General features: G+C 42.5%; 1 protein-coding gene across 1 annotated transcript in view; it reads right to left on the reverse strand.

The window, feature by feature from the left end:
- LOC138593394 (caskin-2-like) overlaps nt 1–6,209 on the reverse strand; it is a 33,984-nt gene extending 27,775 nt beyond the window's left edge. The window contains exons 1-4 of the mRNA XM_069664391.1: nt 6,184–6,209; nt 3,905–4,050; nt 2,702–2,797; nt 144–277 (exon numbers count right to left, since the gene is read on the reverse strand). Coding sequence (XP_069520492.1) covers nt 144–277; nt 2,702–2,797; nt 3,905–4,048 — 374 coding nt within the window. The 5' untranslated portion in view covers nt 4,049–4,050; nt 6,184–6,209. The remainder of the gene's footprint in view (nt 1–143; nt 278–2,701; nt 2,798–3,904; nt 4,051–6,183) is intronic.
- Between the last annotated feature and the right edge of the window lie 4,831 nt (nt 6,210–11,040).

Consider the following 11,040-nt stretch of genomic DNA (forward strand, 5'->3'; position numbering starts at 1 on the left):
TGTAGCAGCAGTAGTGGTAGAAAAAGACTTGTAGTCGTAGCTTTACTACGTGCAGAGTTAGCAGCAACAGTTGCTTTTTTTCAAGTAGACAGAAAGAAAAGAATAAATGTAAGAAATAAACACGCCGGTTGTTGTGATCTTACTTGATGATGTCTTTGTGTCCATTCCTGGCAGCCAGGTGGAGGGGTGTGATGGTTGGAGCGTCCATGTTGTCGTCCCCTCCCTCCCCTTCTAACAGCGCTGCCACCATGTTACTGCTCAGCAGCAACTGAGCCACCTGAGGAGAAATAAAGACACAGAAATGAAGCTGAAGTGTGAGCTGTGAGGACAGAAGAGTGGCAGAATCAGAGCAAGAATTACAGCATTAACAGAGACCTTCAAAATACATGCAAGGCCAAGCTACCTAAGGCTGTTTGGCAAAAATATATGGATTGAAATAACATATAATGTGACTAATATATAGGGTCAAGCTCATTCACAGAGGCTTATCCACCACTCAGCAGCTGTCTAAAGAAACTGCAGCATCCACTCACTCAGAAAAACTCAAAAACAGCCCAAAGCCTACAGCTATTTCACAGCTAAACTGCAAACTCGAACCAGACCAGAGAACATTTCACAGGCACAGAAGTGTGTGTGTCTAATTCTGAATTACAGGGCTAATCCGCTGATGTGACAGAGAGACGGTTAAATATACTGCAAAATGCAATCCATTAAATGTTACAGTGTGTGTCCTTAAAGAGCCACTGTAGCCTCTTTTCCTTTCGCTCAAACAAGCTTAATTTAGCTAGGTCACTTCATGTAAGCTATGGTTCATGTTTGACACAGGCCATCCCTATACAAAAAGGGCAAAAAAGGCTGTTTTCAAATGCAAATAATTGGATTAGACGGATACATGAATGAAGCAAATCACTACAAGGAGGTTAAGTCTCTCAGTCCCTCAGTGAAAGATTTCACCACATCACTAAGTCCTCCAAAAGCACCAGAACACAGATCATTACATAGAGTATTTTAGCTTATAATAGATATGTGTATCAGTATGTCACTTAACAAGTAACAAGGAATTGTAGGACAAACTGTGTCACATGGAAAAATTCACCAACAGTTTCCAGCCCTTAAATACTTTGCGGAGTAACTGCTATTCACAGTTCTTTAATAACCTAATTCGACGGGATCCTTAATAAAAATCTTTTCAAATTGAATGTGTTCATATTGAAAATCATTTCAAGTGTCTAAAACATAAGGAAAAGGAGATAGACCTTTTTGTTAGTAGAAACTGTCATTACGTACCTCTCTTCAAAGCCACCAGACTCCATTGACAAAGTCAGGAATTTTACCTCACAGAACATGGGAGTTGCTCGTCTCCCTCTGCCTCAATCGGTTAGTTTTTGTGTTATTATATGTTGCCCAAATATTGTGTTGGATCTGAACCAATCTCGGAACCCATCGGCTATCATCTGAAGACGATATAGCCTCTGGGAGCAACGGTTAACATGGTTATGTTTATGGTTATGATGTTTGTGCTGAGTCTCAGTTTCACTGTAAACAGTAAGTTACACAGAGGCTGCACTCTGGCTTACTTCAGCGGGATGAAGCCCAAACAGAAACAGATTTTCTTGTGATCGACTTTAATTAACGGCTCTTCAGTTTGCTGAAATAACAACATCATGATGCAGATTAGGAACAAGTCAACATGAAGCTTTGTCAGGTCTGTCCTCAAGAGGAGAAGAAAACTACTTTAAGATAAGATAAGCTTTATTGATCTCCCAAAGGGTAAATTTACTCGTTACAGCAGCTCACAAAACAGACAAATTAAATAAAGCACTCAAGTAATAAAGAAGACAAAAAGTAGGTGGCAATAAAAAGATGACAAAGAAAATATGACAATATAAATAATAGAAACAAAATCATTTAAAATGAGAAGTTTGTTGAACGGAGGTCAGAGCCATCATTTCTGATGCATTCAAGGGAGTCAGGAAATCTGAACGCTGATCGGCTTTCACAACACAGCATCAATTAGATTTGTCTCAAGTTGAATTTTAGATCTAGAGCAGATTGTTAGCTGAACTTGCTGCAGATGTCTGTTTATAGAGATTAATAAGAAGCAAAATCGTCAGATGATTTTGCTCTCCACACGGACTGTTTTTCCTGCTTATGCCGCGGCCTGCTACAAACGGAAACCAGAACATACCGTACTAAAATCCGGCCTACAGATTCTAAATTTTTATCTAGAATCTGTAAATAAAGACTAGATCCGAACGAATCATTTTAAACACCCAAGTCACAAAGCAGTGGTATATAAGCAACTCCTTTGTTCTGTGAGGTAAAATTTACGTTTTTCTCAATGGAGTCTGGTGTGTTTGCAGAGAGCGATGTAACGTCTGTTTGTGGTTAAAACAATCATCTTCCTCTGTAACAAAAAGGTCTATTTCTGTAGGGATCCTTTCTGTAATGTTGTAATGTAAACAACAAGAACTTTTAGTGGACGCACTTTGATCCATCAAGGATTATGTTGCAGCCATTACAGCCTGTTTCACTGCTGCAGGCTGAAGCAAAAGTTTTTATTTACACACTTTAAAATGCTGAGTCAAATTTTTGCACAAAGTGAAAACTAGCTACTACAAGTTTGAAATAAAAGCTGAGAATCCATAGGCATATTGGTTACACACACATACACAAAAACTACACACATATATCCTCATACCTTTAGTCTCCCGAACTCGCAGGCCAGATCTAGAGGTGTCTTCTTGGCCTTGTTCATCAGGCAGGGGTTAGACTGGTGCTGCAGCAGCATCTCAGACTGAGAGAGAAAGGGATAATGTAAGTGATATCCCCTCATGTATTATGCACACACACTCACATGTCAGTCAACCCAACACTTTCTGCGTGTGTGTGTTGATGTTTTGTCTTTGAACAGAGGAGAGGAACACATGATCCTCTGTTTGGGATTGTCAGTATTGTGTTTGATGGTGTTACACTGAAGAGGTCAGGGCTCTGGATGGGTTATATGACAGGATGAGGTGTGTGTGTGTCCATGACGTGTGTTTCTGTCCATTAAGACATTCCAGCAGCCGAACTGAAGAGGCTGTAGGAGAGGAATGTGTGCGTTCACCACCTTCAGACTCTTGTGAGAAACCTGTGTCGTGGCATTAATGGTATTACTGGTATTGTTGGTGAACAATGCAGGCTGAGACACACAGAGGGTGGATTTCAGTGAAATGTGAGGACTGGTTATGCCTTGGAACTTTGCCTTTGGCGGCTGAGCATCAACTTCAACTTTATTTTGTCTCCTGAGGGCAACTAGTGTTTTAGCGAGGTGAAGTACAAAACATAAAAGAATATGAACATCAAGGGGAGGAGAGCTGCACTAAATACAGTCCAAAAACTCTGCACAATGGTGCAGATCAAAGAACCAGCAAAGCACAGGGTGTAATTTAAAGTCCGTCGTAACTTTCAGCTTTAAGTCTGACGTAAGGTTATGACCAGGCGTACGCCCAGCTGGTGCACTCGGCTCCAGGACTTTGCTTACTTACTTACTATTGTTAGCCTAATACAGTCCCTGAGCAGTGAGTTGTTAAAACACAAAAGTTTTAGAAAGATAGCGTTGCTCTCTCAAGGTCGTAATAAAAGACCACAGATCTGTGCTGGGTAGTGAAACCCAGGATAAGACATTTAGAAGTTGTTATTTTGCTGGGGGAAAAAACACCTGTAAGGCCGTTTTCATTAGTATGGAGGAGGCTGACTACAACAGAGTCATGAGCAGACTTTTAAATGTATTTGTTGTCGTGCGGAAGCAGGCGTCGGTGTATCAGCCCTGAGGGTAACCTGTGGGTGAGAACAATCACCTATTCACCCTCACTCTCCTGAGCTGTCCATGTATTTGTGTGTACAGTGTTTGAGTACTCACCACCTCATAGTGTCCATACTGAGCAGAGAGATGCAACGGTATCTGTCCATCATGTGAAGGGGAGTTGACTGCAGCTCCGGCTCTCAGCAGTAATAACACAGAGTCTGCTTTGCCCTGCCACGCTGCGTAGTGGAGAGGACGCATGCCTGGAGACAGTAACACGAGTGAGACACGGGGCCGATGAGATGGGAAGGAAAGTGAAGTGAGAAGTTTAACAGATTTAACATTTCAAAGTCTATTTAACAGTCGTGGAGAGGACTGCTCAGTCTGTGAAAACAGCTGTAAAATGTCTTCTGCTGCTCTGGAAATCTCTGCTTGAGTCTGGGAATGAGACCTGATTAAATCAGAGTGATGTCTTAAAAAACTGCCATGAAAATACCAATCCTTCTTTCTTCCATCACTTTCCTGACCTCGGCCTCAAGTTCCTAGGGCTTCTACTAACATCAAACTAAGCAGGATAAATTATTATTTAGGCCACTTAAGGCTGTGAATCAAGGACTGTATATAAGAAGTGGACGTAGCCATGGTTTGTGGACTCGTGCTTTGAAGCCTCGATTTTGAAGCCATCTTGCTTCCTTGAAGACAAAAGTGACAGTGTTCTGTTTGACAGGCCGCCGTGATAGTCACCTGTCATCTGATGCTATATAGCAAAGTTTCAGGATCAGGATCACACCTCAACCGTGCCTCTTCTGGCTTTCCCATGAATTCAAACCTAACCCTTTTTTGCTCTTGCATTTTGTAGCCCTCCCTTCCACCCATTGCTATTTCTCCGTTTCCTTCTGTCCTGAGGGGGTTCATTGTGCCCGTGTGTCATGGGCGGATTCCCAGTGCAGCTTCCCCAAAACACTAACTGCAAGAAGTGTGAGCTCCAAGTCAAAGCATCTTCATCAATCTCATTATTCAATAAATTGTTAGATCACATCCTGTTGACGGTGTGCTCCTTGCTCGTGATTGGCAAAGGTAGCCCCTCCCCTCCTTTCTGGTCTGTGTGTCTCTAAATGGGAGCATCGGTGACTAAATGAACATCATGCTGTGTTGAAGAAGACTTGAAACTAGAGACTGAGACCATAAAGTCATTAGGAAAATGTTTACCGAGGGAATAAATCAAGAGAGAAGTTGGCTATTAAAAAGAATACAATCAAGGTAAGGCTTTACTTTTGAAACCAAGAGGCTACATCCTATGACTTTACCCGGGCTGTACCCAACTCAGGTTGGACTATTCGTTCCTCTTCTTCAGAAGAGCTTCAGGACACACTTCTTTATCAGACTACACCAGACGACACACCCAGGCTGTTGGCCAGACATTAAAACACTTCCAGCAAACTACTTTCTGATCAATCAATCATCAATGTTGCTTTTATCTATATCATTCAACAAGATGAATGATTTCAGTCAGCTAATTAGCTAAAGTTAGCAGCAGATGTGCTCGCATTCTCCGCAGCCTCATCACAGAGCATATACACACTGAATTTAACCTTAAACTGCTGTTTTTTGCTGCAGGCAGAAGCCCTACTTGAAACATCTAGTAACTCTTTGAGCGGCCTTCAGCTTCTTTACACTCAAAAATTAATGAGCAATGATACGTCGGGAGGATTTTCCATCGTCTTTTTCCCTGAATTGACTCTAAAACATCCACTCTGTACATCTGGAATACCTTCACTAGTTCTTCTGTCTGTAGCGTGAGCGGGCTACGGATAGGACTACAAATTAGGATTATTTTTGTTCTTATTTAATCTGCACGTCTTTTTGGTAAATCCATGTACCTTTAATTTAACTTTAAATTGACCTTAATTTGTTTCCTATTGCATTTCTTTTTTTCTTACTTTGTCTTTCCTAAAATCAGCCTCATCCAGTTTCATATGACATTAAACTAAGATAAATAGAAGAAAGAAATACATGTCTGCCATTTTTGCATGAAAATTACTTTGACAATTATTTGTGTTGCAGCTCTAATGTTTGGGGTCAAATGCTGTGACTTGAAGATGCCGCCCATGTATGAGACCCTGAACAATTTCTACTGTATCTGTTCCGCTGTGAGTCTGCAGATATTCGCTGCAGCCCTGCTGTCACTGCACGACAGAGAGACTTCAAAGTGAATCATATTTATTCATGTGGGTCAAACTTATTTCTCAGCTGAGTGTCAGAGAGCTGGGGAGGAAGTTTTTTTAAGCACAATTTAACCCAAGCTGACTTCCTGAGTGTGAACAGTTTTTTCCTGTACTGTGGGTCTGTCTTGTGACACGGTTCAAGCTGTTTAATGTGTTCTGCCATCATGATACCGTTGATGTCCTTGATATCCACCGTGGCCTGGGCCTCCAGCAGCAGAGACAGCAGCTCCGTGGTGCCCGTCAGAGCGGCGTGGTGCAGCGCTGAGAAGCTGAGAGGGAGAGAGAGGAGGGGGTCAAGGGACAAGACGAGGAGATGAGAGGAGTCATAAATCATACTGAGCATTTTACAGCAGGTGAGCCCTTTTCAGAACTCCTGTGTGTGTGTGTGTGTGTGTGTGTGTGTGTGTGTGTGTGTGTGTACAAACGGCAGCCTCAGATGAGAATTTATGTGTTTTATGAGAGGATCCCTCTCCAACAATCAACACTTCAGACTTCAGCGTGTGTTCACCGAAGCTGCACAGATGAAATGTGTGTGTTTGTGTCAGGTTGTGTATCCTCCTCAGAGGGAGACGTTTTAACACTTACATTCTTAGCAACAAGTTTTGCTTTCCGCTCAGAGCGACACCAATACAATGAGAAGGTGACCCTCTGAGGGATGACACACGCTCGAAGCTCAGGCTTGAAAACTCGCCCCTCATGTGGGGATAAAATGACAACTACAGCCAGAAGGCTTTCAGCTGATTTCACACAGCCTCAGGCAGTCATAGTGGAACAAGCAAGCCTCCGGTGGCAGCAGTGATGATGCATTTGGAAAGGAAACCTACTGTAGGTTTTTCAACACATGCCAGAAACAGAAAGAAAGTAGCATGTGGAGTTATCAGTTTTTTACAGGGTAGATTTCGCTAAAAACTACTGATGCTGAATGACTCAAATGCTCTCAAAGACATTTACACATAAATAGGTTTGTTCATCTTCATAAAATTCAACACATGCCCCTGTAAATCCATTTCCTTGCTCCAGAAATACGAATTCTAGCTTTTGCCGTTAAATTACGGAATTAGGGAAATTAGCTTATTATATACTTTTACGCTCCCTGTATGATAGTGTTTCCACAAGTTAAATAATATATTCATCACTTTCCTCTGCGTGAATAATGAAACCTCGGGTGACAGAACCTTGGAGAACAAGTCGCACTTGAGTCCAAAACTATACCTGGCAACTCCTCTGAAGCTCACTGATTAATATGTTTCTCATTGTTTAATACATACATAAGAAAAGAGAAAAAACAAGTGATCCAGGATGGAAACTGTCATACAAAAGTCGCATTTCTACAGCAGGGAACACAAACCTTAGAAGGAACTCAGTGTGTGTGCACTGCAGGGACCAGGGTTTAAATGAAGTTCCAGGAACATTATTTAACCCCCCAAAAAAGTCCCTGATCAAGGGGTAGTGCTTTCACGGAGTAAAGGAACTTTGGGACTGGGGCTTGCAACATTGACAACATTTTATTTCAGCATCGGCATCACACTGGTTGTAAAGCCTTACTTATAACCAAACAGACTAATTTACCTCCTGACGAGTCCAAGACGAGGCAAACTGCTCCATAGAAGACCTGCAGACAACAACTGGCTTTTCAGTAAGTAGTTCAGGGGCCAACATTTCTGGCACTTCTTACTAAGGTGAATGTGTTCTGCGATGCTCTGTCAGGCCAGACGAGTTAGAGATTTTGAAGTTAAGATGTCAGTCTGCTCTGAATGAAATCTGAGGGATCTCCAGACTGTGAAGTGGCTAATCTTATCAGTCAGTCAATGTTAAGGCCTCTCTGCCCCTAACACACACACTCACACACACTCGCACGTTTATTTATCCATCCATCTTCTCTTCTAGCAGACCATAACTCGTCCGTTTCCTCAGTCACTGACAGACACACACACACACACACACACACACACACACACACACACACACACACACCCACCCACCCACACACCCACACACCCACACACACACACACACACACACACACACACACACACACACACACACACACACACAGTGTGAATCTCTCCCTGGTGTTGACTCAGTGACAAGCGACTGTTTGCTTATCCTCCCCTCCCCTCTTTAATCCCTCAGCACTGATCTCAAATATCACAGGTAACCCCTTCCTCTGCACCACACACACACACACACACACACACACACACACAATCATGTTTAATTTCAGCACCCCTATTATGTGTCACCTCCCACACACTGCACTGAGCCTGCATGTAGACACATGCAGCAGACGTGAGTCAACACACACACTGTGTGTAGGCTAACACTTAAAGAGGGGTTTCTCTGCATGTCTGATGGCCTACTTTGATAGATCTGAGAAACATTTTGATGCCTACAAACAAAGACTAAACACCATGAACAAAGTGAAACACAAGAGATCTACATCGAGGGAGGGCCCAAAGTGAAGCAGTCACAAGAGGGTGGAGAAGCCAAAAAGTAAAATTACTAATACTTAATAATGTCGAGTAGTAGGGCTGGACGATACTGGAAAAAAGTGACGTTAGGATAACTTTTTCTTCTGCGATATTTATTGAAATACAGGAAATTAAACCAGATAAATGAAATGTGCTTTCATGTACATATACAATTAATGTTCATACTTTTTATTATTTTGGACTGTTTCCTCTTACTAAACAAACCCCCCTCCTACTTCTATCACTCTTGGTTCAGAGACTATGAAAAAGTGGAGAGAGTTCAGCTGGAGCGACGCATGTGTAAAAATAAATACAGACAGACTTGTGGTCTGCAGCTGTGTTAATTTGCTGTTTACCATCTACCATTTCTAACTGTGTTTAAATGTATGTTTTATCAGCGTGATCAACCCGGTCACGGTAACTTTTGGAAACGGTAACTCACGCCATCCTACTTTCTGTCGGCAAACACAACCTCACGCCGTGTGTGCGCTGCAGGTGTAGCCGCTAAACGTAAACACTCCACGGCACGTTACCAGCCCGTATATGTGGCCACAGCGTTAACCAGCACCGATATGAGGTGCTGCTGATAACGGCAATACACACACTGAAAAGCCGCCATGCATAATTAAAATCCTGCATGGATCATCCCGCCGACAAGATCTGTGACAGCAGCAACGTCGCATGCTTGTTTACAGTTTACAGGCAGGTCAGACACAGACTCTGCACCTCAGCGTCAGTTCACTCTGTGCTCTGATGAAGAGCTGCACTCATGTGATGTCAGACGGACTTTTGTTTTTGATCAGTGATGGAAAACAAAAAAATGAGTGTGCATTTTGCACCAAGCAGCAATTAAGTAGCAGCTTTACGTGTTGCAGTTAATCTGCCTCACAATCGCACATCCTGCAATGTTACTATTGCACACCATGCAGCCCTACAAAGTAAATACTCGCAAAAACAGTGAAGAATGACTTAAAAAGTGAGTAACTTCAGGGATGAACAAGGGAGAAATGCACTAAACTCAAGTAGGAGTGACACTAGTTCCTATCTGGAAGCAAGGTGAACATCATGATAGTTTCAGTTCATCCCAATAATGTAGTTAGAGTAAATGTCCTCACCTTCTCTGTTTGTCATAGAACAGGCTAAGCTACACTGTTGTTTTATAAAGCGCTTACACTGCTTCTATTACGGCTACAATTTGGGTACTTGCACACGCACACTTGCTCGTAGTTTATCTGGACAGTAAGCTGTAAGTTAGGACGAGTGATAGACTGAATCGTGCCTTGCGTTACTCGTAAGCTTGACTACTGGATCATTTGTGCTTATTTATGTTAGTAAAAGCAACCCAAGAATTTCTAACTTGTAGATACTTAAGAAAACCAAACACTGGTGTGTCTTGGATCTTAACATCGCCTGAGGAACACACAGCTCGGTTAATGTTCTCTCCTTCTCCAGGAGCTGTGTGTGGATTAACTTTCCTGCTGCTTCCAGCTACTGGAGGCTGACAGGTGCTCAGATTTATGTCCCCGGTGAGTTGCAGCTTCACTGTATTTAGCAAGTCACAAGTTGGCTGATATCTAGTTTTCTACGGCGCGATGAGACAGATTTGCTGTGATTGAGTTAAATAAACAATGCCGAAATAACTACATCATGTTGAATCTTAAGAAAGTAAGAATTCATGGTTTGTCAGGTTTCTCTGAAAGATGCAACAAGCAGAATCTAAAAACAGTTTGACAATTTGTGATGCTAGGACACTAGGACGTCAGGAGAATCTCAACGCTGACAGGCTTTTGTGATAAAGTGTCACATGAATGTCTGAAAAAAAAAAAATGAGCTGAAAAAAGTCTTTGCATTGACTTTAGCATGTTTGAACACACCTTAAAGGTGAGGTAATACCTCTGAAGTGCCCTATATGTCAGAACATGTATGTGATTTAGTTGTGAGTCACACTGAAGACAAAGAGGCAGCCACAGGTAGGGCTGTGTTTTCTAATCTGCATGTCAATCAAAGCACAGTGACTCTTCCATTGCATTCTTGTGACTCAACTTCTTGACACACACAAACAAGCACACTGACACTCTCTTCTTACCCGTCTGAGTCCTGGTAGTTGATGTTGAGTCTCTTGGTGGAGCCCAGCAGCTCTGGAGAGACAGAGAGGGAGGGAGGGGATGGGAAAAGACCATTATTACTCAGTGACATATTTTTCCTTTCATCACAGCGCTCTCCAGAAATCCCGCCATCCCTGCAGGACCCTGCGTGTGTGTTTGGACTGTGTTTTTTTTCTCTCTCCCGTCATCACTCCTTCCTTCCAACAACCTGACAGCCCCGACAGGATGGGGAGCTTTCCTCACCTCCTTGCTGCCTCACCCTTCCCTCTCTCAGCGCTCCTGACACCCTCATAGCAGCAGAGTGATTCATAAACGAATGATTGTGCTGTGATGAGAAAGCAGTGTAATTGTACATTTCTGGGAGGCACAAAATGACAAGCATAAAACAAACCTGTATTTATTTCTCCATAGAAGCAAAAATAGTCACTTAGCAAGACTGAACAAGTTATTTT

This window comes from Semicossyphus pulcher, unplaced genomic scaffold, assembly GCF_022749685.1.
Source record: "Semicossyphus pulcher isolate SPU_LCO1_2020_fin unplaced genomic scaffold, fSemPul1.0.p SCAF_16, whole genome shotgun sequence".
Lineage (NCBI taxonomy): Eukaryota > Metazoa > Chordata > Actinopteri > Labriformes > Labridae > Semicossyphus > Semicossyphus pulcher.